Source organism: Meles meles, chromosome 1 (assembly GCF_922984935.1).
Source record: "Meles meles chromosome 1, mMelMel3.1 paternal haplotype, whole genome shotgun sequence".
NCBI lineage: Eukaryota > Metazoa > Chordata > Mammalia > Carnivora > Mustelidae > Meles > Meles meles.
The window spans coordinates 54,893,307-54,921,056 of record NC_060066.1 but is presented as its reverse complement, the minus strand read 5'-3'; the positions used below and the strand labels follow the sequence as shown (position 1 = coordinate 54,921,056).

At 42.7% G+C, this 27,750-nt stretch overlaps 1 protein-coding gene across 2 annotated transcripts in view; it reads right to left on the bottom strand.

Annotated features, from left to right (window-relative positions):
- TPD52 (tumor protein D52) overlaps window positions 1-27,750 on the bottom strand; it is a 104,080-nt gene that overhangs the window by 69,631 nt on the left and 6,699 nt on the right. The window contains exon 2 of one of the 2 annotated variants that reach the window (XM_046006080.1): window positions 16,749-16,843. The exons of the other annotated variant lie outside the window; for it this stretch is intronic. Coding sequence (XP_045862036.1) covers window positions 16,749-16,815 — 67 coding nt within the window. The 5' untranslated portion in view covers window positions 16,816-16,843. The remainder of the gene's footprint in view (window positions 1-16,748; window positions 16,844-27,750) is intronic. 2 annotated transcript variants of the gene reach the window in all.

The following is a 27,750-nucleotide window of genomic DNA, read 5'->3' as shown; positions in this document are numbered from 1 at the left end:
GTTACCACCTACTAGCTATGTGACTTTGGACAGATCATCTCTTCTCTCTGGTCCTTTTTCTCTATATTTGTCAAACTGAGGTAACCACACAGACCTTGTACAGGTACTACTAGGAATAAACTGGGATATTTAAAAGCACCAGTCCTGATTTGTTTAATGTTTATTTCCTTCACTTTTGTTCAGTAAATTATAGGTCCCTCTTCCTGATTAACCACAGTCTGTTATCTTAGGGTAAACAAAGACTTTATACCCTGTGTCGGACCCTGAGGGATTCCAGACAAGGAAGGAGCATGGTGGCCGACTATGGGTAACCCATGTATAACTGCTTGGTCAATACCAACCTTCCTCAAATTCAGAACTGAAACTGAATTTTACTTTTTCCCTCCAAAACCATGTATTTTTCCTCTATTCATTTGTGTTCCCCCCAGACTTTTTTTTTTAAGATCTATTTATTTATGCGGGGGGGGGGGGGGGAGGGGGCTAGAATTCCAAGCAAACTCCCTGCTAAGCGCAGATCCTGACATGGGGCTAGATCTCAAATCCCCAAGATTATGACCTGAGCAGAAACCAAGAGTCGGGCACTCAACCAACTAAGCCACCCAGGCACCCCCTTCCTGACTTCTTATTAATTGTACCACCACTTTCACTAGTCACCAGGCTTAAAATTAAAAGTCCCATACTTCTTACTTCTTTCTATCCATCTACCAATTCAGCCAGGATCCTTCCTTCAGGCTCCTTTGCACCCATTTCTTCCTTCCATCCCTCTTACCACACCTTAGCCCTTGTCCTCTTCACCTCCTCAATTTTAAGTGAATTACCTGTAGAAACTGTCTCCACTTTCCAACCTGGAGTCCAGGAACTTGACAACACTACCAATGTTTATAAAAAGAAATGGACATTGGTACATTTGGGGGAACCTGGGAGATGAGGGGGAACAACAGCTAAAACTCAGCAAAGAATGACAAAGAAGAAGACCACTGTTATTTTTTTAGGACTTAAGTCTCTATTATCTTGTGTCAGCACAAGAGAATGAAGACACAGGGATCTAGAAGTTATGGTTGGAATTGAGATTGGAAAAGTCCTCCAAATATAAAAAATAACAAATGAAAACAGTTTCCCTATACATAGTATTCCATGCAGTTGATGATACAATAGACACATATGGACCCTAATCCACGGTCATAATTATTTCAAGAATAGTAACAGCAGCTAAAACTCTGTGTCCTTACTATGTGCCAGGCACTGTTATGTGATATACAGGTATTCCCTCCCGTGGTCCTTACCACAACCCATGAAAGACATTCTGGCTTCTGCCTTTCTCCCTCCCACAGAGGACTGTCCTAAAGACATTCAAGCAGATCCACACCGGAGTTCACGCAGGCAGAAACTGAGGCCTTTGGCAAACAACTATATAACTGAGCCATCTTGGAAGTGAATCCTTTGTTCATTCAGCCTTCAAATGACTACCCCAATCCTCAACTTTACCACATCTCATGAGTGAGTAACCTAGGCCACATCACCCAGAGAAGCTGCTCCAAAATTCCTGACTTATTCTTGACATAATAAATATCTGTTAAATTGGTAAGTTGTGAGGAAATGAGTCACACAACAATAGAGAACATAACTGCCCAATCCATAAACCACAGACACAGGAAGCCTAAAGGTCCTCCACATGAAGAAGCTGGAGAACAACGGGGATGCCTGGAAAGAGAATGAATTCCCCTTTAGCAGGATGTAGACAGAAGTAAGGAGAAGAGACACTGGAGAGATTACAGCAGGGATGAAAGTACAGGACCTTTAATTAACTTCCAACCACCAGCTCCAACAAACGTAATTGTTCTAAAGTTCTCCTCAGTCTAGATAAATATACTGGTCTCAAAAAAGCCAGAATGGATAGTTGATAAACTAACGAAAATGTATTCAAAGCCTCCTCATTAGAACTTTGGAAGTAATTCAATATTTTGATAGAGAAAAGTGGTCACACAGGAAATTTCCCTGAACATTTTCAGTTTTACCTCCTATTCTCTCAGACCACTTGGCTCACCCTCCCAGCCAATATCCAACAAATGTTCATCTCAATGAACCCGCCTTCAGGCCTCTCATCCTATCTGCCCCTAGGAAGAGTTCTAGTGCCCCTCAAATGAAGAGAAAGCCAGAATATAATCTATTTGTTCCCCTAACTGAAACTGAAAAACTAACTCCTAGGGCATTGACTTTTTGACGTTTCTAATGTTTACATCATAAATACACACACATACAAACACAAACAATTTACAATTAAAACAGAATTTTCAGAAATAATGCTCACCATTTATAGCATGCATGGTGTGCATAGCATTTTGGTATTATTCTGTTCTACTTCTTTAAAAAAAAAAAAAAAAAAAACAGCTGGTTAGAATCCATGACCCAATAGTGGGTCCCAAAATACAGTTTGAAAATATATCCTAAGACATACCCCTGAACACTCAGCTACTTCTGAAATCCTCCTACTTACAGAGTGAAAAATAATAATAATAATAAAATCCCCCTCAGTCTTATATAAGTAAGATTTCCAATTACCCACATGCATAAAATACGCATTAATGCCTAGGCTTCCCCCTAATCCAGGATGACCTTAGGCAGTTTCTTTTCAAACACAGATAATTATCCGGGCCCTAAAATACTTCCAGTCCTCCAGCTAATGACTGGAAAATCCATAAACAACTTTCACTAAAATCCCCTTCTCACTCTTACCAAGTCTGGTTCAAGAGCAAAATTTTCAACTTTGTCAAATTTTTTTAAAGAGGAAGTATGGAGGCAGCAAAATAAAATATCAGCAAAAATCTAGATTTGCTTGGACAGAGACCTTTAACACATTTTTTTTTGTACTTCCACAAAGTGGACCACTGGTTGCAGTTAAAAAGAGTAAAATCAATCTACGGAGACAGAGAGTGGGTTAGCGGTGACCAGGACTGCAAATAGGCACCGGGCTAATGGAAATGTTCTAAAATTGGATTGTGGTGGTAGTTTCACAACTCTGTAAGTTTACTAAAAACTGAATTGCACACTTTAAACAATTGAATTTCAAGACAAAATTATATAGAAATTATTTATTGCAAATTATACCTCAGTGAAGCTGTTTTTATTATTTATGTTTTTAAAGATTTTATTTATTTATAAAAAAGAGAGCTCACCAACAGTGGGGAAGGGCAGAGGGAGAAGGAGAAGCAGACCACGCCCTCGCCAGGGAGCCAGGTTCAAGCCCAGGGTCCTGGGATTCTCTTAAAATTTCTCTTTTAGTCCGCTTAGTGGACTGATCCAGCCAGGTGCCCCAGTTTTGGTTTTGGTTTTTTGGATTCGTGTTTTTTTTTTTTAATATTTTATTTATTTATTTGACAGAGAACACAAGTAGGCAGAGAGGAAGGCAGAGAGAGAGAGAGAAGCAGGCTCCCCACTGAGCAGAGAGCCCGATTCGGGCTTTATCCCAGGACCCCAGGATCTTGACCTGAGCCAAAGGCAGAGGCCTTAACCCACTGAGCCACCCAGGCACCCCTGTTTGTTTTTGTTTTTAACTAATAAAGCTATTTCTTAAAAAAAGAAAGATTTATCCATCTGTGTTAGATGAGGAAAAACATCCAAGGAGATACGTGTTAAGTAACACAATCAAAGTGCAGAATAATGTGTATGACATATTCTCATTTGGATTTTTAGATGTTTATACATTTACCATTACCCACTTTTTTTTTGTCCATTACCCACTTCCTTTAGGACATCCAAGGAGCTTGATGACAACAGGTGTCTCTGGGAAGTGAGTCAAGGGGGAAGAGATTTGATTTTAACTGTACTCCCTTTGTATTGTTTGAATTCTTCTGCCTTGAGCATTTATTATTTTCCATAAACATGAAAATAAGTTGGTTAGGAGCCCTCAGAAGGAGGATCCTCACAGTAGTTAATTACTGTACTAGTGAATACTGTCTCTTAAGGAAGGGCTTAGCCTTGTCCTTCAGAATTTAAATATTTCTCAGAAAACAGTGTTCAAAGGTGACAGTCTTGAACAATAAGAGACCTAACTAAAGTGACAGAAACCTTAGTCTGAAACCTCATTGCATAAAACCCAACAAGAAGATAACCTGAATGCCCCTTAAGCAGCAAAATGAGGTTTCTTAAGTTTTAGTAGTCCGCTTCTGCAGGTACCAGACAAAAATAGAGCGGTTTCTGCTTTGCAATCATACATCTGAAAAGGCTTCCCATACACTATATGGATATATATATATATAGAGAGAGAGAGAGAGAGAGACTCTATGCATGTAGAAAATCGAAAATATACTCAACAAAATTTATTAAAAATAAAAATACACAAGTGAAAAAACTAAAAATGAACCCAAAGGGCTACTGAACACCACACTCCCAAAGTTTGTAACCAGATCTCTGGGAGCTGCCTAGAGGGCCTGGCTTCTGCCTTCCTTTTGTTCGTCTGAGTACCTGACTGAGCTCTTCACCTTGCTACCCAAGGACACATTCTAAAAATTAAGAATCTATGGCTCCGTGAATTCCCCTTTGCCCCGCTTTCCCAAAATGCAGCCATCCTCTGGCCTTAAGCCCACTCCCTCAACACAGGCCTTCTGATTTTGAAGGTCAGGGTCACCAGAATTTGCAGCGCAAAATACCAGCATTCCCAACTTCACACCCAAGACGCAGGTAACCGGCATCCATGATTATTGGGGGCCCCTCCCACACAGAGCCTCACTCGCTGGTGGGGCATCTCCTTCTTCCTCCCTCCAGACCCATGCCTGACAAACATACACCAGCAGGGCCAGATCTTGCCACAAGCCCCCCCCCCCCCCCGATGCCAACCAAACCCCCTCCCCACAGAGCTCGCGCCCCCCCCCCCGCCCCGGAGTTTTACCCTCACCACTGTTTCCCCATTTTCTACCTTCATCTCACTGTGCTACTTGGATGATTTCAACTCAACAGTGTCCAGGACACTGGCAGGGAGGGAGGAAATGATGGGATTTTTGTAGATAACATTTAAGGACAGTGCTTTGTTTTTTAATAGCAGCTACACTGACACATAATTCACATACAATAAAAACCATGCTTTTTGACATTTATCATATATCTACAGTTGTGAAACCATCACTACAGTTTAAAATGAGAACTTTTCATCACCCAGAAAAGAAGTCCCATACCCATCAGCATCTAGAGTAGTATTTGTGAAAAACGTGATTTTTCTGAGTTTCAGACTTGCAAACTTTTAGAGTATTTAAAATGATAAATGCTCATGTTATCCAAAGACTGTACAGTATGTGCTCTAGATTAACAGAGTTAATAATTACCCACCGTTGGGGCCATGGGGTTTAAAGGACAGAGGTAAAGCTTTCCCTTGGGGAAGCAATTCAGCACAAGTACTAAAATAACAAGCAACAGTAAATAGCAGCGTGTATCTGGGTAGCGCCTCCTGGCTTTTAAAAGTACTCAAATATGGTGGCTTTTTTTTCTATCCTTCCAAGACTCTAGATTGGCATACAGAGCATTTATAAGAAGGAGCCTGAAGTTCAGGGACACGTGCCTGACCCACACAGTCCCCTAGGTGGGTCCCGCAGCCCAGTTCTTCTGACCCACACTTTTCCTGGACCCACACTTTCTCACTATTCTGTCACAGGAGAGGTGCACGAGCAGCTCGATGAGCAGGATGTGTGTTACCATTAAACTATTCCAATTTCGCATCTGACTGGAAAAAAAGAAAAAAGAAAAAAAAGCCTATTTATGTTCCCCACACAACAAAACATGCCTTTGTTTTACGAGAAGGCCCTGGAGATTTTGTCACTACTGGTCCAGCTGTGACACACAGACTGGTCCCATGGCCTCTGTCAGTGTTCTTTGTTTGGTGGAGAGAACGTGAGCCCTCTCTAAACACAAATCCTAGGTTCTCCTGAGGTCACCCTCAGAGTCAGTCACGGAACCTGACTGACAAGAAGTACCTGTGCCTCACTCATCGGTTGGGGAGACAGGTGACAGTTAGAAAATCTTAATTAAGATGAGGTAAAATTCTAATTACTTAAAAGTTGTCTGCAGAATAACATCGTTTCTTATTCACCAAGTGCTTATTATAGCCTGAACCACTGGGAACACCCGGATCCACCTTGTTAACCAGAGAAAATAGTTTGCCTTTTCAGGAACATTAACTCTTTTTCAGACAGTAAGGTAGTATTTAGGGAGTTTACTCATTAGTCACTAAGGCTTTAATGGTCTTAAAGAAATGAATGCATTCTGAAAAGTAATCTATGTGGGTAACAAGGGTGAAGGCTTCTGTATGGCTACAGAAAACCACCACAGTGCAGGACACAGAACACTGATGCCCAGTTAGATACACACATCTCACACACACAATATTCCCCACAATACTCTGTTTTTATATGCACTGGTTACATATGGTAACACATCTTTTGAAAGATTTTGTTTATTTATTTATTTATTTATTTATTTGAAAGAGTGGGAGAGAGTAACACTTGAGTGGGGTGGGGAGAAGCAGAGTGAGAGGGAGAAGCAGGCTCCCTACTGAGCACGGAGCTCCATGCTGGGCTTGATTCAAGGACTCTGGGATCATGACCTGAGCCGAAGGCAGACACTTAACTGACTAGGCCACCCAGGCGCCCGGGCAACAAATTTTATACGACATAAAAAGTGGTTAGAGGACTGTACCCTAAACAATTAAACATTTCTACCATCCTCCATTCTTGCTCAAAAGAAACAAGTTGGAGGAGTCAACACTATATCAAGCCAACTAGTGAATTTACTTCAAATTTAACATTAAAATCCAGTAACGATTACAGGTTCTGTCATCCTGGCAGGAAGAATAAACCAATAAAGATGTTAATAGCAGTCCACAGTATTGTGAGGCACAGATGAACTTCACAGCTGGACCTCAATGAGAGCAACACCTGGACCATTTCCTTCAAACACAAACCCCACCTCTCCTACAAATCTGACTCTGCTTCCCGGCTAGCAAACCTGAACTCTCATATTTATAACTCATACCTCTGTACGCATTTTGCCTTCCACCTGGGGTTATACTTACGTACAAAATATAACTCTCCTACTAGACTATACTGTTTGAAAGTTAATTCCACATCACATTCAATCTCATGAAACTCACACCCTATCTACATCAATTTCACTTTCCAGATATCACTCCTCATTGCCTAAGTTCCAGGTACAGAGGCTCTGCACCTTTTCCACACACACATTACACACCAGGCCATCCCTACAGTGAGCCACAAGATGACCTCCAAGATGGCTTCAATGATTGCTGGTAGTCACACACCTGTACTGGGGACCATCTGTAAAACCAATGAAAAACAGCTCTTGGGGCGCCTGGGTGGCTCAGTGGATTAAGCTGCTGCCTTCGGCTCGGGTCATGATCTCGGGGTCCTGGGATCGAGCCCCGCATCGGGCTCTCTGCTTCGCGGGGAGCCTGCTTCCTCCTCTCTCTCTGCCTGCCTCTCTGCCTACTTGTGATCTCTCTCTCTGTCAAATAAATAAATAAAATCTTTAAAAAAAAAAAAAAAAAAAAAAAACAGCTCTTGGGCTCTCCCCCTATAGGATCAATGAAAATCAGGTCATTGGCAGTCCTATGGAAAGGACCATGGAGTGAGAAACCGACACTTCTTGCCAAAGACTACCCAAGTCAAGCTTTGAGATGACTAAAGCTCCAGCCAACAGCTTTACTGCAAACTCATGAGAGACCCTGAGGCAAAACTACGTAGCTAGCCAGTCTCAGATTGACTTTCAGAACCTATGTAAGGTAACAAATGTTTTTTGTTTGTAGTTTTTTTAAGCTACTAAGTTTTAGGATATGTTAGGTAACAAAAAAATACACATGAATTTATTCACGGCAATCTCCATACCACTTTTATCAAGAATATTCTTTCCTGGGCCAACCTTATTAAAACTCTCAAGGTTGAGATCCAGTGGGTCTTATCTTTTCTGAAAATGCTTTGGATTCTCCCTCACCAGAATTACTAACTCCTTTCTCTTAATTCAAATTGTGGGAGTCACTTTAACAATGAGGTCAGTCCGTCTTATGGTGCAGTGAAGGCTCACAGGCCTGCATCCCACACAAGCCATTAGCTCCCTGAGTACAGAGGAGGTCTCTATCTTCTCATTAACCCCAGTCTGGCCTAGTCAAATCAAGGATTCTCAGCCATCCCACATCTGCGTACAGAAAAAAAAAACGAGGGAGAGATATTACTGGACATTAGTTAGGGTTGAGCTGATCCCCAGTAATAAAGACTTGATTAACTGTAGAGAGGCCTGCTACTGCATTTGGAAAATGGGGAGAGTCTGAGAAAGAGGAAGAAAGCAAAAAAAAAAAAAAAAAAAAACGAAACAAAAAAAAAAAAAAATCAAACAACAGGCTGGTCCTGGGCAGAACTCAATTTGTCCTTCCTTTCCCCACCCCTACACTCTCTCTTATAACCCCACTAGACAGGAACGGAGGAGGAATAATTGATGGAAACATGTGTTCACACATTCACAGAGGAAGTGAGATAAAGCAGGCGGTTCAGGAGTCAACAGAACACCACCCACCGAACCAGCAGCAAAGGCTTCCAGCAGCTGATGGCCCCGGTCACAGAGCATGAACCTGGGAAGCAGACCAATCTAGGTTTGCATCTTGACTCCACATTTAGGAACCGTAAGACCAAGGCAGGAAGCATCCATCCACTTCTTGGGCTTTCACATCTCCCACCTGTAAATTACTGTAACTTACTAAGACAGCATTCCAAAGGACTAAATGAGACAATCTACAAGTTTATGTGAAACATCTAGAAGGCTGCTGCTTATCCTCTTCTCTTTCCCTCACTGGAGGCAGCCTTCACAAGCTGCGCCCAAAATAGCAGGATGTAAACTCTAACACGAGCACCCAAGGTCAAGTCATCTCTATTTTCCTTTGTTGCTGTAAATCCTGAGAAAGAAGCTCTAGGTGGTGTGCCTGGCTGGCTCATTCAGTTAAGCAGCGGACGCTTGGGTTCAGCTCAGGTCATGATCTCAGGGTCCTGGGATGGAGCCCTACATCAGGCTCGGCACTCAGTGGGGAGTCTGCCTGAGGATTATCTGCACAGCCCCCCCGCCCCCTCCGGTTCTGTCTGCCCCTTCCCCTGTCCACACACTCTCTCTAAAATACTCCCTCTCTAAATTTTTAAGCTGCTAAGTTTTAGGGTATGTTAGGTAACAAAAAAATACACATGAATTTATTACCCTATGTAAGGCAATCTCCATACCACTTTTATCAAGAATATTCTTTTCCTATTAAAACTCTCAAGGCTGAGATCCAGTGGGGCTTATCTTTTATGAAAATGCTTTGAAATGCTTATCTTTTGTGAAAATCTTAATCTTTTTTTTTTTTAATATTTTATTTATTTGACAGAGAGAAATCACAACTAGGCAGAGAGGCAGGCAGAGAGAGAGGAGGAAGCAGGCTCCCTGCGGAGTCGAGAGCCGGACGTGGGGCTCGATCCCAGGACCCTGGGATCATGACCTGAGCCGAAGGCAGAGGCTTTAACCCACTGAGCCACCCAGGCACCCCTCTTTTGTGAAAATCTTAAAAAAGAAAAAAAAAAAAAAAAAATAAGATCTAGGGTTGGAAAGACAACCTTCAAATTCACTTATATACAGACCCAATTAAAAGTCTGATTAATTTGAGGGCTCCTTGGTGGCTCAGTTGGTTAAGCATCTGCCTTCAGCTCAGGTCATGATCTCAGGGTCCTAGGACTGAGCCCCGCTTCAGGCTCCCAGCTCTGCGGGGAGTCTGCTTCTCCCTCTGCCTCCTTCTCCTTGGCTTGCTCTCTCAAATAAATAAGTAAAATCTTAAAAAAAAAAAAAAAAAAAAAGTTTGGTTATTTTGGAACACATATTTTCAATTTGACCAGAACTCATTAAAACATAGCAAGAGGCCACCCATAAGCACAGTCCAGGCTAATTATTTCTTTAAGCTTCATAGTTAGCAATGTCCACCACATTAAAAGCAACCAACTGATCAATCAATTAAAAATGTTCATTTCTAGAATTTACAGGCATCACAAAAACCTACTCTGGGGACTAAGAGTATATAAAGATTAAAAACCTACTAAGGATTGGATGGTTTCACTTTCAACACGAAGCACATGTATTAAATGTTTATTAAGATTCTAGTACATTCCACTGTATTGGGCACCAGAGCAGGCAAAAGAAAGAAAAAAAACACTTTTCAAAAAAATGTTATTTATCCTCTCATAACATTTGTGAAATATACATATTAAATTTTTAAACAATCATAAAAGTCACAGTTTATTTGTAGACTAATCTATAAGGTGAATTCCAAGGAAGAGACTCCAATATTTAAGTTATATATAACAAATTCTGTAATTAGCTTTAAAGAAAAAAGTTCAAGGAATAGTCAGAACCAACCAGGTCATCTATGCTTCTTCAAATGAAAGGAATCCTTGTCAGGCAAATGTTTTGTGTAGTATTTTGTCCTTTTCTCTCTTGTGAAGAATATTATGATAACAATACAAATAATTAGTAACTAAATTACATCCTAATTTTACCAACATATATGCCTCAGATTCTCCAACAGGAAGCCAAATTCCAAGTAAAACGAGTACTTTAAAAAAATAACGGTAGACATTTTACAGTAAGGGAGACCAGAAACAAACAGATCAATACTCATCAGAATCAATAGCGCTCTCCAAGCTCACTGAGGTTCAGTGACCTTCCGCTCCTGCTCCCCACTTCCTGAAGGGCCTGCAGTGTCCTCACACAGCTGAGACCAGCACCAGCTTCTCCATGGCAACGGCAGCAAAGCCCTTAGCACTAGGAAAAGCCTCAGACGCCTCCCCTCATATTAAATATTTACTAGGTTTCAGGATAGCGGTCTTGCGGGGAACTTTATGGGCTGCACACATGGTTCAGAACCAACTGCCCTTTCTTCAAGATACCTTTTCTATCAGGTTCACTGAAATAAACCCACAACTGGTTCCTTGAGGCTGCAGAACTGCCTTCCACACAGTGTTCAGTGTGTTTTAATCAAACCGAAGGATTTTCAAATTTCTTAGGTCATCTCAATCCCTTCAGCATCTCATCCAATAAATCGTAACAGGGAAAAAAAAAATCTAATAAAGCACTGTATCTATTTAAAACCTAATAAGCCCCTTAGATCTTGGTTGTTTCAAGACAATTAACACTGTAATGAGTTACACTATGGGTAACATTTTAATTTGTTTCCACACACCACATGAGGTTCCAAACGCACAACTGTTGGGCTCTGCTGAATTTCTCCTAGGGGAAGAGGAGGTTCACTCTATTTTGGGGGAGCCCTGCTGTTAAAATCAGCACAAATTTCCTTACCATTTATTGGGTATTTTCACAACCCAAAGCAGAAAAGCATAAAAGTAGTAAGAGATATTCGGATGCGCTCAAAAGAGTGTTTCCTGGCTTTCAAAGGAGATGCTCCCAAGATGCTCAGAGATACAAGAGCAACCTTGTCTAGGCACATCTCATAGCCAAAAGTGACCGATCTCAGCAGATGTGGATGGCAAGCCATCTGTGAGCACACATGGCAGCTGTCATCATACAAATCTGAACATGTCTTCATGGCAAAGCAGTCTGCATGGTACAGACGAAGCAGGCCTCTCTGGAGCTGCTGAAATCCAAGAACTCCCTCCTCTGCTTCTTTTTATCTAGAACCTTGCTCAGTGCCTGGCGGCCAGCAGGTGCTCAAAGAGCGCTAACGGGTGACCAAGGATCCTGAGAACTCTTCTCCTTCAGGAGAGCTGCACAGTCGAGGACCAACCCCACATCCAGCAGGCACGTTGGGGAGTACCCTTAGGAGCACGACAAACTAGGAAAGCCTCCTGCAGACCTCACATTTTTTTATTCAAGGAATGTCAGTCTCCTCTATGTACTAGGACCACTCTAGACTCAATCAACATTTTCACTTGCCAGAGCCAAAGAGAAAAAAAAATTTTTTTGAAACTGAACTTTAAAGTAATGTCCTTGACTCAGATTATGTCCTTCCTGATTTGGGAGGGGGGAGGGGGTGTTGAAAATCACATGCTTATAAAAAGATGGGGGGGGCTTTATGTTGGTTGATTTTAATGACTTGGCAAAACACGGAACTGACATCCCAGTGTGAGCTCCCCACCCCTAATTTTAATTTTACCCATCTATTTCATCAAACATATTAGCAAAGGTAGTGTTGAGATGTAACACAAACTTACCGCCCACCACCCATCCATGAATGCAGCCCTACCAGAACCTGCCAAACTCACTCAACACATAGCACTCCCCAGGGCAGAACAGAAAAAGAGGAATAACTGGTTTAGAAAAGTGGAGGACACAAGAAATGCTACATTGGTTATCCATATGTAGAGCCTGACAGGAGGGCAGAACATCCAGAATGGAGAAGGCTAAGGACGACTTCACATAAAAAGATACATTTGGGGGCGCCTGGGTGGCTCAGTGGGTTAAGCCGCTGCCTTCGGCTCAGGTCATGATCTCAGGGTCCTGGGATCAAGTCCCGCATCAGGCTCTCCGCTCAGCGGGGAGCCTGCTTCCCTCTCTCTCTCTCTGCCTGCCTCTCTGTCTACTTGTGATCTCTCTGTTAAATAAATAAATAAAATCTTTAAAAAAAAAAAAAAGATACATTTGGACCTATGTCCTCTAGAAACTTGACTAAGTGAGCAATTGTTACTGAGGGCAATTCTTACCCATCAAGTGTACTGAGAGTGGAAAAAAGCGTTGAGTATCACTTTTAGGAAGTTTACAAAAAATGAAAAAAGACTGGCCAGCAGCCCGAAGCCCACTTCAGGCTGAATGTCCAAAGAGCCCAATCAGCACATTTTTACAATTTTCCTAGCAACTCTGGTTTAGCCCCAGCTTAGGAAGATAATAAAACAAATTACTCAGGGCTAGGTGTTAATGTGGTGAACATCATCAAGAATCAGGGTGACATTATCATCAGAACAAAAATAAAATAAAATATATATATATGCTCAGCAATTTCACTTCCCCATATTATCCTAAGCCAACATGCCTGCCTCAAGGAGGAATAAACAAAGACATTCGGTGCAGCATTTATGTACAACAGTTTAAAAAAATACTGTAAAGAACCAATATGCCCATTAATAGAAGTTAGAGCATATTTATAGCTGGAAACATTATGCAACAGTTAAAAAGAATGAAATGATCACGGGGCACCTGGGTGGCTCAGTCAGTTCAGTGTCTAACTCTTGATTTCAGCTCAGGTCATGATCCCAGGGTCATGAGATCGTGCCCCACATCCGGCTCTGTGCTGAGCTGAGCATGGAACCTGCTTAAGAGTCTCTCTCCCCCTCCTCCTCTGCCCCTCCCTCCCCACCTCACACCTGCTCTCCTTAAAAAAATAAATAAATGAATGAATGAGAAATGATCACTGTGTTGTAGTGCAGAAAGCTCTCCATGAGACAGAGCGGATGAAAAATATAGACGTCCATATGATATGAGAGTATCTGCCTTTTTGAAAGTCATACATAGGCAAAAAATCAATTCTATGAGTGCTCCCAATGTGTGGTCCGAGAACCAGCGGCACTGACATCACCTGGGAACTTGCTAAAAATGCAAATTCTCAGGCCCCACCCTAGAGCCACTGAATCAGCAATCTGAGTAAAGCAGTACGTGTCAGCAAGCCCTTGGAGGCAAGCAGAAGCCTGAGAACTGGTGGTCACACAGGTGTGTATTCAGGTCCCTAAGAAAAGGATGGGACTCTCACCAACTGAGGTTTCTGAGGGAATATCTTTAAATCCTCTCACCCTCCCACCCCACCTTCTGTTGACAAGGACAATATACCCATGCATTGCGTCCATAATCAAAAGTAACTTTTTTTTTTTGGATACTACAGGTCCTAGGAGGGGGCTGGAGAAATGGTCAAGCATGCAATTATGGTAGAGGAAAAGCTGATGGAATAGGAGAATGGAGGTTCCCTATGAGCCACTGAAAGGCTGATGGTCACAAAAATCATGAAACACAAGCCAAGTACGAAGGCTACTCCAGAACTCTCACTAGAGTCTCAGTTCGCTCAGGCTGAGCTCAGAGCGTGCACAACAGTCAACTCTAGTACGATGGACAGCCACCTACCAAAGAATAAAAAAAGAATAATGCAGACATTGTTTTGGAAAAGCTCAAGTGTCACAAAGTGTTTTGTTGATTCCTTGGCCCCACGCACTGCAGTGGCCAATGCTGCTCCCAGCCCCCAGGAGACAGGAAAGAGGGCTTTGAAAGAGGGCTTTGAAATCTAAGTAACAAATGTTAGGGACAAATGATAGTAGCCACCATCCCTCGAAGCCTTGACATCTCCTTTCCAGGTTGTGGGACCTCGAAATGCATAAACTCTCGTGTGCTCGTGCGGCACACGAGACACACACACAGGCACACACACCCCTGTATTTTATTTCTCATTAACTTCACCAAAGTAAAATCAACCACTACTGCCGATACTTATGAACATAAATGCTCAAGCGTAGTCTGAAATCCATTTTAAAATAAGGCAATGGAAACCTGTAATATAAAAATAGAATTAGCTATACTTAATTTTCAGCTCAGAGATGACAATAAGAGATAACCTTTTAATCACCTATTATTTCTACAAGTCATGTTCCAAACTAGGAATAAAAACAAGTGGTATTTTATAAAGAATTACAGATTTCCCACATCTAAATTTTTTAAGTGAGAATATAGCTGATCTGAAATCAAAAATGCAGGGATCACCCTTGATACATATCCTATAATGCTTAAAGAGCCAAGATCTGAAACTGCCCAGATATTCTTACCTTAGCTTTGCAATAAGAGACTAAGTAGAAGTTTCACCCTCTGTAACAAGTACTCAAGTTTCACTGGAGAGTAAAAGCAGAATAAGAGTACATGCTCAGTCCTGGGTTTTGGGGAACATCAGCTTCTTCAGTTTCAAGCTTTATTCTCTTGGATACTGTGAGGTCATCCCAACCTACTTGTTCTTTGACACAAGCAAAACCCCATGCTCAAAGTGACTGCAGACCTACAAAGGAACAGCTGTGTGCCATTCAATTATCTGGGCCATGCTTCTCCGTGGTACAGAGCAAAATCATCTCTTTTTAGCCTGAAAGCAAGCACAGTTTTCCTTCTCATCTCCCACTATTAAGCCAATTTTATTTTTCCTTCATTTAACAAGGCCAAATTTTTAGCTATATCCATTTAAGAAGCTTGGATTCTTTACCTAGAGAAGATGAAGCAAAAAGTTATAGCCTCATATAACAGAAATATCCAATTTTTATATATATATATATATAAAATACATATATATATTTTTTTTTTAATTTGTTTACTTGACAGACATAGATCACAAGCAGGCAGAGAGAGAAGGAGGGGAAGCAGGCTCTATGCTGAGCAGAGAGCCCGATCCAGGGCTCGATCCCAGGACCCTGGTATCATGACCTGTGCTGAGAAGGCAGAGGCTTTAACCCACTGAGCCAGCCAGGCGCCCCCTCGATTTTTAAAAGAAAAGATATAACACTATGTCAAGAGTAATAGAGAAAAAAACGATGTAGCTCTGAAGAGAACAGACTTAAAACTTGAGAAAAAGACCACCATGGAAGGTGTAAGTTATACGACGAGACCATTTTATAATATGCCCCCGCTGTGACAAATCTATTCCTAAATGAGTCAGGAAGCAAGTTAAAGGCAAGACAGAGTAGAATGGCCTTTATGTCAATACGGGTAGGAGAAGGCCTGTGCCTTTACCTACGAGCAGCCTGCAGTATAAACAAGAGGCCTGCACCTCTCTGTGTCTTCGAGAACAGAATGCTGCAACCCTGGGAAACCTTCTTGGGGCACCTTCTAGAACAAACGTTTCTGAACACTCAGGAACTGCCTCTAGCTCTACCCCCCCCCACAGCTGCACACGTCAGAAGCAGGTCCACCCTGAACATGTTTCCTCTCCCCTACTCCCCGCTCCGGCTCCCTCTGGAGATGAGGGGCTAGCCCGGATCGTCGGGGATGGGGGTGGGAGGACCAGGCCAGCCTGCAACAGTGACTGACAGAGTCAGGCAGGCAGAAGCCAACTGCGCCTGGGCAAGGCGGAAGTGACCTAAGGCAGCTGCACTACCAGGTCGAGGTCTGAAATTCTGCTGTGGAAATTCCCTTCCTCGACACTCACCGTCCCCCCCAAACACCAACTACATTTAATATCCAAAACTGTGACTGGCAAATCTAGCTTTAAAGAAGATCTCTTCTGTGAAAGAAGCCAGGCACAAGCAGGTCTCGGGTTCCCTTTGAACAGAGGAAACTTGATATCCTGAAGGCCGGCCAAAGAAAGCAGCCTGTGTTTCAAGGACATGCTTGTGATTAAGAACCTGAATAGTGACTGGACAGGGTGTGTGCAGGGGAGAGGGGGGAGGGTCAGTGGACACATACCACTGAATACAGGAAATGAGGTATGAACTTGGGTTTTGACTTTCATTAAGATGAGTTTATGTTTCTCTTAGTGTATCTTTCCCTAAATTAACAGGTATTTTCAAAGAAAGGATGACGCTGAGACACCAAACAAATGTGGGGGAAGGATTCTGTATATGACAGAGGTCACTAGGCCTTTTTACCTAGAAGTAATGTTTTAGTGCTTTGCTTTTATACATTTTTGTCCACTAAGATGATGTTTAACTTACGGGCTAAATATTGTAAAGAATTACTGCAAAGCACAGGAAAATACTAAAAACATTACGTACAGCTGCTTGAATCTCGAGACGCCAGGTCACTGAAGGAAGTGAGTGATGGCCATAACTGCTTCCCCATGAGCTCCAAGGGGGCTGCCCACTGGCTTCTGCTGGAAGGAAAAAAACTAATTTCTCAAAAGATGTTCAAGTTTCCTCAGGCAAGCCAGACAGGGGTTAGGGGAATGCTTCTTTTCCAGCACGTCTACACCCCAGCATGGCCTTCTCCCCAAAACAGCAATCACAAGATTGTAACTACAGCCCCAAAGGCTCTGCTATACTGCCCTACAGACATTTCACTCATCTGTGGTGAACACAAAGATTCGCAGGCAAAATTCTCTACGTTGAAGACTTGGTATTATTAAATAAATCTGCATTTCAAAAAAAGGTATGCCTGTAACAAATCCATTTAAAATAAGGCCTCTCAGGGGGGCGCCTGGGTGGCTCAGTGGGTTAAGCCTCTGCCTTCCGCTCAGGTCATGATCTCAGGGTCCTGGGATCGAGCCCCACATCGGGCTCTCTGCTCGGCAGGGAGCCTGCTTCCTCCTCTCTCTCTGCCTGCTTGAGTGTGCCTTGTACACTGAGTAGACTGAGAACATCACTGCCAAATAAAATTCCTCCTTCCCACTGAATACAAGTTGAAAAGAACTAAGAATTTCAAACTCTGCCAAAGCTAAAAGGCCCAAACCATCCCCATCTCACCATCTGCTCCCTTCCAATAACCTTTCCAACCTCTAAAGAAAAGAGCAGAACTACCACATTCTTTGTGGCGAGGAATACCATGAAGGGCCCCATAACATTTTTCTTTTGTTCAGCACAGAAAATACAGCTGTGAGGTAGTGGTATTCATGGGAAAATGGCCATACATTAAAAATACCCCACTGGGGTTCCTGGAGGACCTCAGTTAGTTGAGCATACCAATTCCTGATCTCAGCTCGGGTCTTGATCTCAGGGTGGTGAGTTCAAGTCCCACCTCAGACTCCACACTGGGTATGGAGCCTACTTGAAAACAAAAACAAAAATTTCCCAAAACTATGTTTTATTGCCAAAAGCAAAAGGGTGACTGGGTGAACAGGCCCTAGGCATCAGAGTGCCTGGGGGCTCATTGTTGCAGTGTCATGTGTGCCAATGTGGGTGAAAGCCCTGCAGACCGGCTGCCCACCCCACAGCCTCTTCCTCAGCTCTGGTAGCTGGAGCACTTGCTGGTGGCCAAGACGTCCAGAGTCCAAAGTAGAAGTGACAATGTAACAAATGGCCAAATGCTGGGATGGCGTAGGATTAGAACTGCAACTGAATAATCACGTTCCCCCAATTCCTTTAATTTTTTTTTTTAAAGATTTTTTTTTTAATTTATTTGACAGAGAGAGATCACAAGTAGGCAGAGAGGCAGGCAGAGAGAGTGAGAGGGAAGCAGGCTCCCTGCTGAGCAGAGAGCCCAATGCGGGACTCGATCCCAGGACCCCAAGACCATGACCCGAGCCGAAGGCAGCGGCTTAAACCACTGAGCCACCCAGGCGCCCCCAATTCCTTTAATTTATTGATAAAGAAAAATCAAAAGTTCCTCTTCATCAAATTTTAAAAATTACGTAGCCTCTAAATGTTTCTACTTTGCCCAGAATTCATACACAGACCCAAAGAATTAAACTAATAAAGTAGGAGTTTTGAAAATTCCTGGCTAATAATTTCAAATATTTTTTCTAAGCTCTGAATCATTACACACATGCCAAAAGAGAGAGAGAGAGAGAGAGAGAGAGAGACCCCTAAATTAACGTCACAATAGCAATGAAATTAATTAATAATAAATGAACAAACTAGGAAATCTGTTTCTTGGGGTTTTTTTATTTCCACAGGAGAAAAGCTAACACTAATAGGAAACATAAAATATCTTGAATAAATCCATGAAATCCCTTAAGTAAAAGCAAAACAAAAAGAACAAGAACCACAAAATTCTTGAGTACCATTTTATAGTCCAAAATGGGGAAAGATAAAAAGAGAAGATGAAAGTGGAAATTTGGTGGAGAAAAAAGACAGGAAAAGAGAGAAAAGCTGAAGGAAGGGAAAATAGCAAAACTGGATGACAGACCCATAGAAAAATGCAGCATGCCAGGAGAAAACTGAGAGGAGCTCAAAGACAGGTGTATGTTTTGAGGTTTATGCTTCCCTTTGGATTTTAGGGAATTATCAAAGTTACCTAGTGCACTTTGAAAAGCTGGTTGTTTCAGCAGAGTTCATGGCTTTTCAAACTTAACAGCTACAGCTGCCATTATAAATAGAATAATCAGACTAGGAAAACATCATCAGACCAGCTGCAATGACCACAGCCCCAGCCAGAGGCAAACCAGCAAAACGGCAAGACTCCCGGGGCTGGAGTCCCTTCTGGAAGTTAAAAAGAGGAAGTCTGAAAACGGATCATAATTTTGGGGAAAAATACAAGCCCCAAAACCATGAGAAATCTGTCATGTTATCTTTACTACTCATCAAAATTTTCACTTGATCCCTGAAGCGATGAGCATTCTATTTAAAAATCAATAAAGAGGGACGCCTGGGTGGCTCAGTGGATTGGGCCGCTGCCTTCGGCTCGGGTCGTGATCTCAGGGTCCTGGGATCGAGCCCCGCGTTGGGCTCTCTGCTCCGCAGGGAGCCTCCTTCCTCCTCTCTCTCTGCCTGCCTCTCTGCCTACTTGTGATCTCTCCCTCTGTCAAATAAATAAAATTTAAAAATCTTTAAAAAAAAAAATCAATGAAGAATTAACTGAAATGTAGGTTTCCCTTCCAACAATGACCCCAGAGAAACAGCTGATGGACTCCAGTTCGGGACTTGCCGCTCGGGACTGAAAATCATTTAAGAGAACCTGGGAGAGAGTATTTGACAAATCCAGACGTGCTGCACACACGCATCCCAGAGCCGAGACACTCCATGACAAAAGCGAGCACTCACAACTTCCGATTTGCCTTGAGAAATCACCAGTTTAAGAAAAATAATAATGATAATCATCACAGCTTCTCTAGGATTTGGCTCAAATGTCACCTCTAGGCAAAATTGCTTCTCTGGCTCTCCTAGCACCCAGAGAATGGAGAATATTGCACTTTCATTTTGCAAATATTTAATAAGCACTTATTCTCTGCAAGGCTGTTACCATTAAAGTGAATTATTGCTCACAGACTTGAGCTCCTTGAAGGTCAAACTCTAGGATATGACTATTAAAATACACTTTGCATTTAAAGCATCTTAACTAAAACCAGTGACATACAGAGTAACAGCAAAGCCAATTACTCTCCCAGGCCTCTGGCTTTTTCTCTTTTACAAATGTGCACAAAGGTCAAAGTACCACCCTCTCTGCACTCAAAAACAAAAACCAACACTCAGTACACGCAAGCAAAGCCCACCCCACCTCTCCCCACAGAGCCTGAACCTCTCTCAGCATTACTCACCGTGGGGACTCAGTACCAGCCAGTATCTCCTCCTTCTGCCCCATCCACCTGGCCTCTCCACAGCCCTTCAAAGTTGAACTCCCTATGGCTTAACTTGCACCTTCCGCTCCCAGCCCTGAAAGGTTCACATCCAAGTTCTGCTTACATTTTATCCCATTTTTCTTCCTGGGCCATCTCAGCAACTTAACAGCTTCCAGTAGCACATGTCTCCCCAGCCTCGACATCCTGCCCTGCTCCTCTTAGAGATCTGTATCTCCCTTCCCAGCCCAACCACACAATCGTCACAGGAGACCTGGATAGTGGTTTTTCAAACACACACAGTTGCAGACACTCTTCCCACCAAAAGTGGAGTCTCACCACCTCCCTTCCTCACCCCCTCCCCCCTTGAATATGGTTGGCCTTCCTGGCACATTTCCGGCAGAAGAAGGAGGAAGTGTCGCACGAGGCTAGGTCATAAAAAGCCACGCAGCTTCTGCCTGCCTCTCTGTTAGGAGTCACACCCTGGGAGCCCTTGGGCTGCACGCAAGAAGGCTGGGCATCCTGAGGCTGCCCGCTGTCTGGTCTACGGCACAGTCTCCAGCAAGAAAGCAATACTCAACACAGGCAAGCAAATAACCATCATCAGACAGAAACACGTTGGCTTTTTTTCTGGAGACCATGAAGACGGAGACAGGTGCCAAGGAGCCCCAATTGCTTAGGTCTGCCCAGTACAACTGCCCCTCACAGGCGTGAGTAAGCCTTCATGATCCCGTCTCATACCTCAGGTCGCCCTGGCTGAGGCTGAGCAGAGATAATAAGCTGTCCCCACCAAGCCCTGCGCCAATGACAGATCGAAGACCATAATAAAGGCCATTATTTTAAACCACTGGGTTTTAACATGGTTTGTAATGCAGCTCCAGGCAACTGGAGAAGACCTCAAATGTGACATACCCCAAACTAAATTCATTCTCTCCCTCCCTGCATCTGCTCTTCTTTCTAGACTTTCTATCCCAGTTCCTTTTCCATGCAATCTGAAAGCCCCTCTCTACTCTTCTCTACCCTCAGATCCCCTCCACCCCTGACATCTGACACACAGCGGTCTCTCAGGAATCCAGCACCCTCACCTCTGGTGTGAAAATTAATAAAGGGAAACCTCCCTAAAGTGGGAGTTGGGAGGGTGGGCAGGGGGAGCTCTCTTGCCCTATCCACTCTCTCTTTTTTTTTTTTTTTTAAGATTTTATTTATTTGTCAGAGAAAGAGCACAAGTGGGGGTTGAGGGCCAGAGGGAGAGGGAAAAGCAGATTCCCCACTGAGCAGGGAGCCCAATGTGGGACTCGATCCCAGGACCCTGGGATCATGACCTGAGCCAAAGGCAGACGCTTAACCGACTGAGCCACCCAGGCCTCCTGCCCTACCACTCTTGGAGTCAACTGCACACCCAACAGGAAGAGACAGGACCGCGCCCACAGATACTATTTTACTATCCCAGCAGGAAGAAGGAAGGCTTCCTTCTGCAGCCCCCCACCCACCCATGGGCCTGGCCAATGAGAGACGTCCCAGCTAAGTCAGTGAAAAGCAAGTTAATAGAACACCCGGTTTAGGGGTGCATTGGTGGCTCAGTCTGTTGAGCGTCGGACTCTAGGCTTCAGCTCAGGTCATGGTCTCAGGGCGGTGGGACTGAGCATGGCACAGGACTCCATGTTCAGGGCAGAGTCTGTCTGAGATTCTTTCCCCTCCCTTTCCCTCTGCTTCTCTCCCTGCTCCCACGTGCTCTCTCGCTTGCTCTCTCTAAAATAAATAAATATATATATTTTTAAAGTAACTCCCAGTTTACTCCAATGGAATTTTTGTTTATGACAGTATTCTCAGCTTCCCACTTCTACAAGAGTATTCCTCTCCTTTGTTTGGTGGACTTGCCTGTGGTTTTGACATAGTTTACCTGTACTGGATTGCAATTCTCTGTTATTTCCAAATAAACCCATCTTTTGCTGGTAAAAATAACTGGCAGTCTTATTTCTTAAGGCTAACACTGGCTAGGAATATAGTGACACCCTTTACCTGGTTTGCTAGTACCTTCTATTCAATGCCAAATTAATATTCAAAAACTGAACTCCCACACACTTAACCATCTTCTAATTACCTACAGAACACAGTCCTGATTCCTGATCCTGGCACTCAGGACCGCTCACACCCCCATCTCTCCCCAATCTGGGTGACTACCCAAGATTCTGGATCCAGGGAAATTCTGAGGATTCACAAACACGTTTTTGCCCTTTCATGCCACAGCACCTTTGCCCATGTTGACTCTCCTCCGTAAATTCCCTTCTTCATCCTTCTTTCTCTCACCACTTACAAAAGACCCCTGCTTAGCCCTCAAGTTCAAGTTCGAAGGTTACGTACTTTGAGAATCTTTTTTTTTTTTTCTAAGATTTTATTTATTTATTTGACACAAAGAGAGCGATCACAAGTAGGCAGAGAGGCAGGCAGAGAGAGAGGGAAGCAGGCACTGAGGCCCATGCAGGGCTCGATCCCAGGACCCTGAGACCATGACCTGAGCCAAAGGCAGATGCTTAACCCTCTGAGCCACCTAGGTGCCCCGGGAATCTTTTCTGATGACCCAACCGGACTTGCTCACTTCCTCCTCCATGGGTTAATGGGTTATGCAAGCCCTTACAACACCCCCTTATAACACCCACTTCACTATAGAGACCTAGTTCTCTTGTCTGTTTCTCTGTTCCAGCCTGTGAGCCTGAGCACAGGCATCCTACCATGTTTGCCCCTAAATAAATTAAATGTTTGCTCTGAACCGGAAACCACAAACTGAGCCTTTTATGGAAATACCAAATATTCAATTTCAGAATCAATATTATTCAGCACAAGAGCTAGTCACAGATTTTAACTTAATTTTCTCTGATATCTGGGGTATCATCAGCATCCAGGAGGTATAGTGACTTATCCAGCATCTCATTCTCCAGAAAATGAGGACGCCAAATATTGAACCCAGATATAACTTCAAGTCCAGCACTCTTTGCCCTAAAAACTTACAATCAATGCCTCTGCACAAGGACACACAGCCATATTCTGGCAAAGATACACCCCTCAGTGCCCTACTTCTGTGGCTGAGCCCACACCAGGGTGCTCTTCTGAACCACACCTTTGAAAGGAGAAAGGAGACTGCATATAACTTTTAGGTGGTATCATATGCTGTGTCAAGACATGTATTTTATAGCGGAATATCCCAAATTTAAAACCCAGATATGCCTGTTCTTCTATCCCTTTACACCTGTTTCTTCCTGTGTAAAGGTGGCATATAAAATATACTCAGCAAATGCTGTCGCTGGTATTAGGAGGAGCAGGAGGAGTATTTTTAAAAGTGATCCAGTAAAAACCCCAGCTGGAAAACTCAGGTAATTATAATGCAGGGCTGAAGCTGTGTCCCTTCAGATTCCAATTTTATTTTAATTAGTTGGGGAAAAAAAAACTTCTAAGTAGTATGAAGTACCCGTGGGACTTTAAACTGGTTAACAAATGTAGCTTCAATTTTTCTGGGGCTCCTGGTGGTTCTCTTAGAGACAAGAGATATGGGACAAAGTTTTCACGGCACTCACCACATCTGTCACAATATGTACAAGGAAGACACGATCATTCAGTTTCTGTTTCCTCATTAATAACAGTCAGATCACCCACCAGCGTTACAAGACTCAAATGAAATAATGTGTGGAAGAATTAGTAAGAGTTTTGCAAAAGCCAGCTGGTGGTATCACCATCATCACCAATATCATTCTGAGTTCTAATTAAAGTGATATACCAAATGTGATATACTCACTTGACACCAACAAACGATAGGTTGGTCTTCCTTCTGCTAAGTGCCCCAATGGCCAAAATGTTTGCATTTTTCTCTCTTTGCAGAATTCTCATCTGCTTAAACTAGTAGCATGTACTTTCCACCACTGTCAACACGGACCCCTTACCCTTCTCAATTGTATTCAAAGAGAACTTCTAAAATGTATTGAGACCATCCATGCCTCCTAAAGTCAGGACACACTTAAGCTTTGGTAGAACAACAGAGGAAATGTATTTATGGAAGTATTTATTGAGCACTACATCCAACATGCTTTAGAGAACAGAAATGTAACCCTCACTGTCTCTTCCTCTATCTGTATATGTATACACACAGTCAACATAATACTTCAGAAACAGTACCAATTTAGCTTCTCTTTACAGATTTTCAGTGATTTTTATATAAAAATACAAGGATTTTTTTTTTTAGATTTTTATTTTATTTATTTATTTGACACAGAGAGAGAGAGAGATCACAAGTAGGCAGAGAGTCAGGCAGAGAGAGGGGGAAGCAGGCTCCCTGCTGAGCAGAGAGCCCAAAGCAGGGCTCGATCCCAGCACCCTGAGATCATGACCTGAGCTGAAGGCAGAGGCTCAACCCACTGAGCCTCCCAGGCGCCCCAAACTACAAGCATATTTTGAACATATATTCTTGTCTCCCTGCCAAACCATTATCCTTCCCTAATTCTTACCCATTCTATCTAATCCCATCTGACTCTATCTATGCTAGAAATCTTTCCAATTAATTATGTGTAACAGGACAAATACTTATGGAGTGCCTGCAACATACACAGTTGACTGAGTGCTAGGCATACACAGTTAAGAACATTTTTCTGTTCTAGTGACACTTTATTTCTAGTCAAGTACAGATCCCAGTGGGTTGGATAAACTACTATCTTTATTCCTATACCCTATTGATCGAACCATCTTTTTCTTTTCATACCACAATGCCTCCAACAAAGCTCAGAACACAATGGGTGAAGTTTGATCCTAACAAACTCCCAATCCAAAACTTTATCAAGATCACAGTCTATATATATATATATTTTTAAACTGACATTTATGTTTGCATAGCTGTAACATGAAATACACCATGCCTATAAGCTGAGCCATGTAAATTAACAGTCCTGCCTAAAAACCCTATTTTTAGTACTGATTACAAAAGTGTCATTAAGAGAGAAGACTTAAAGACACAGAGAAGGAAGAACTGAAAGCTACTCAGAGCCATGCAAATTACTCCAAAAAAATGTCACCTAGAAAATATTTGCTCTTAATACTGTATTTTGTTAGTAAAAAACATTATAAAGGTTCGACATAACCAAAATGAAAATAAAAACAGGAAAAATAAGTATGTGCCACAAAACACAAAGATTTAGTAAGAGCATGAGGCAGGGATGATGAGAAGGCCCAAAACACACTAAGATCCCAAGTGTAAAAGGTGAGCAAGTAACAATCTCAAGCAGGGAAGAAAAATGGCTAATAACATATAGAGCGTCTCTAGTAAATGGAGAAATTTTAAATAAAAAGAATGGCATTTTCCCCTGTAAAGTTCATAATACTTTTTTTGTTAAGGTAATGACATCTGTCTAGCAAAGAAAACAACCAAGAGTGAAAAGACAACCTACTGAATGGGAGAAAATACGTGCAAATCACTTATTTTATAGGGGCTTGGTATCGTAATATATAAAGAACTCCTACAACTTAACAACAATAACAAAAATAAATAATCCAATCAAAAATAGGGCAAAGGACTTCAACAGTTTCTCTAGAGAAGACATACAGATTTCTAAGAAGCATATAAAGAGAAATTCTACATCACTCATCATCAGGGAAGTGCATATCAAAACCACAATCAGCTATCACCTCACACCCATCAGGATAGCTACTCTCAACATAAATAAATAAATAAATAAATAAATAAATAAATAAATAAATAAAATAAAATAAAATAAAATAAGGGGCACCTGGATGGCTCAGTTGTTAAGCATCTGCCTTCAGCTCAGGTCATGATCCCAAGAGTCCTGGGATGGGGAGCCCTGCATCTGGCTCCCTGCTCAGCGGGGGGGGGCCTACTTCTCCCTCTCCCACTCCCCCTGCTTGTATTCCCTTTCTCACCATCTCTCTCTCTGTGTCAAATAAATAAATGGGTTAAAGCCTCTGCCTTCGGCTCGGGTATGGTCTCAGGATCCTGGGATCGAGCCCCCGCGTCGGGCTCTCCGCTCAGCAGGGAGCCTGCTTCCCTTCCTCTCTCTCTCTGCCTGCCTCTCTGCCTACTTGTGATCTCTGTCAAATAAACAGAGTCTTTTTTAAAATAAATAAATAAATAAAATTAAATTAAATTAAAAATAAAACAAAAAAAACAGAATAACAAGTGTTGCTGAGGATGCAGAGAAGTAAGAACCCTTTCAACCTCCTCCATTCATTTTTTGCTTCCCTCCTCATGCCTTCCCTCTTCCCTTTAATTTTTTTTAAAGATTTTATTTATTTATTTGACAGAGATCACAAGTAGGCAGAGGGGCAGGCAGAGAGAGAGGAGGAAGCAGGCTCCCTGCTGAGCAGAGAGCCCAATGTGGGGCTCAATCCCAGGACTCTGGGATCATGATCTGAGCTGAAGCCAGCCGCTTTAACCCACTGAGCCACCCAGGCACCCCCCCCTTCCCTTTAAAAATAACTGTTGGTGGGGACCACCTGGGTGGTTCAGTTAAGCAACCAACTCTTGGTTTCAGCTCGTGTCATGATCTAAGGGTTATGAGATAAAGCTTTGCATCAGCTCCCTGCTGGGTGTGGAGACTGCTTAAGATTTTGACACTCTCTCTCTCCTGTTCTGCCCCTCCCACCCCTTCCTGAAAGAAAAAAAGAAAGGAAGGAAGGAAGGAAGGGAGAGAGAGAAGGAGGGTCCAAGGGAAGGAGGGGGGGAGGGAGAGAAATGGGGGATGGGAATGGGGACAGAGAGAGGAGAGGGAGAAAAGCTATGCCAACAGGATTCCTGTTGAATTTTCATCCAGACAATCTGATTCTAATGTTCATGTGGAAATGAAATCTGGCAAGAATAGCTAGGAAAAAATCTAACAATACAAAGAAAAATAGGGGCGCCTGGGTGGCTCAGTGGGTTGCTTGGGTCGTGATCTCAATGTCCTGGGATCGAGCCCCGCATCGGGCTCTCTGCTCAGCGGGGAGCCTGCTTCCCCCCCTCTCTCTCTGCCTACTTGTGATCTCTGTCTGTCAAATAAATAAATAAAATCTTAAAAAAAAAAAAAAAAAGAAAAGAAATATAGAGGGGTGCCTGGCTGGCTCAGTTGGTGGAGCATGTGACTCCTGATCTCAGGGTCATGAGTTCAAGCTCCTTGATGGGCATGGGACCTACTTAAAAAAAGAAAGAAAAATAGAGTAATCAGGGGAGACCAGCCCTTCCAGGTATTTTTACATATTATGAAGCTATAATAACTTAGTTTAGTTGCTGGGAATGCAGAGATGGATCAATGGAAAAGAAAACAAAACAGAAATTTAGTATATGGGAACAGTAGTATTTCAAATCAATACAGGAATAATCCATTTTTCAGTGAGTGGTATTGGGCAACTGAGTAGCCAATGGCGGGTGGGGCTAAGATTCATACCTCATACTTTTTATCAAAATAAACTCCAAATGGATGAAAGATTTAAATGTAAAAAATAAAACCATAAAAACAGAAACTCAAAGTGAGGATGGCATTTCTAAGAATGATTCAAAACCTAGAAGCTAAAAATGAAAACAGCCATCAATTAGTATT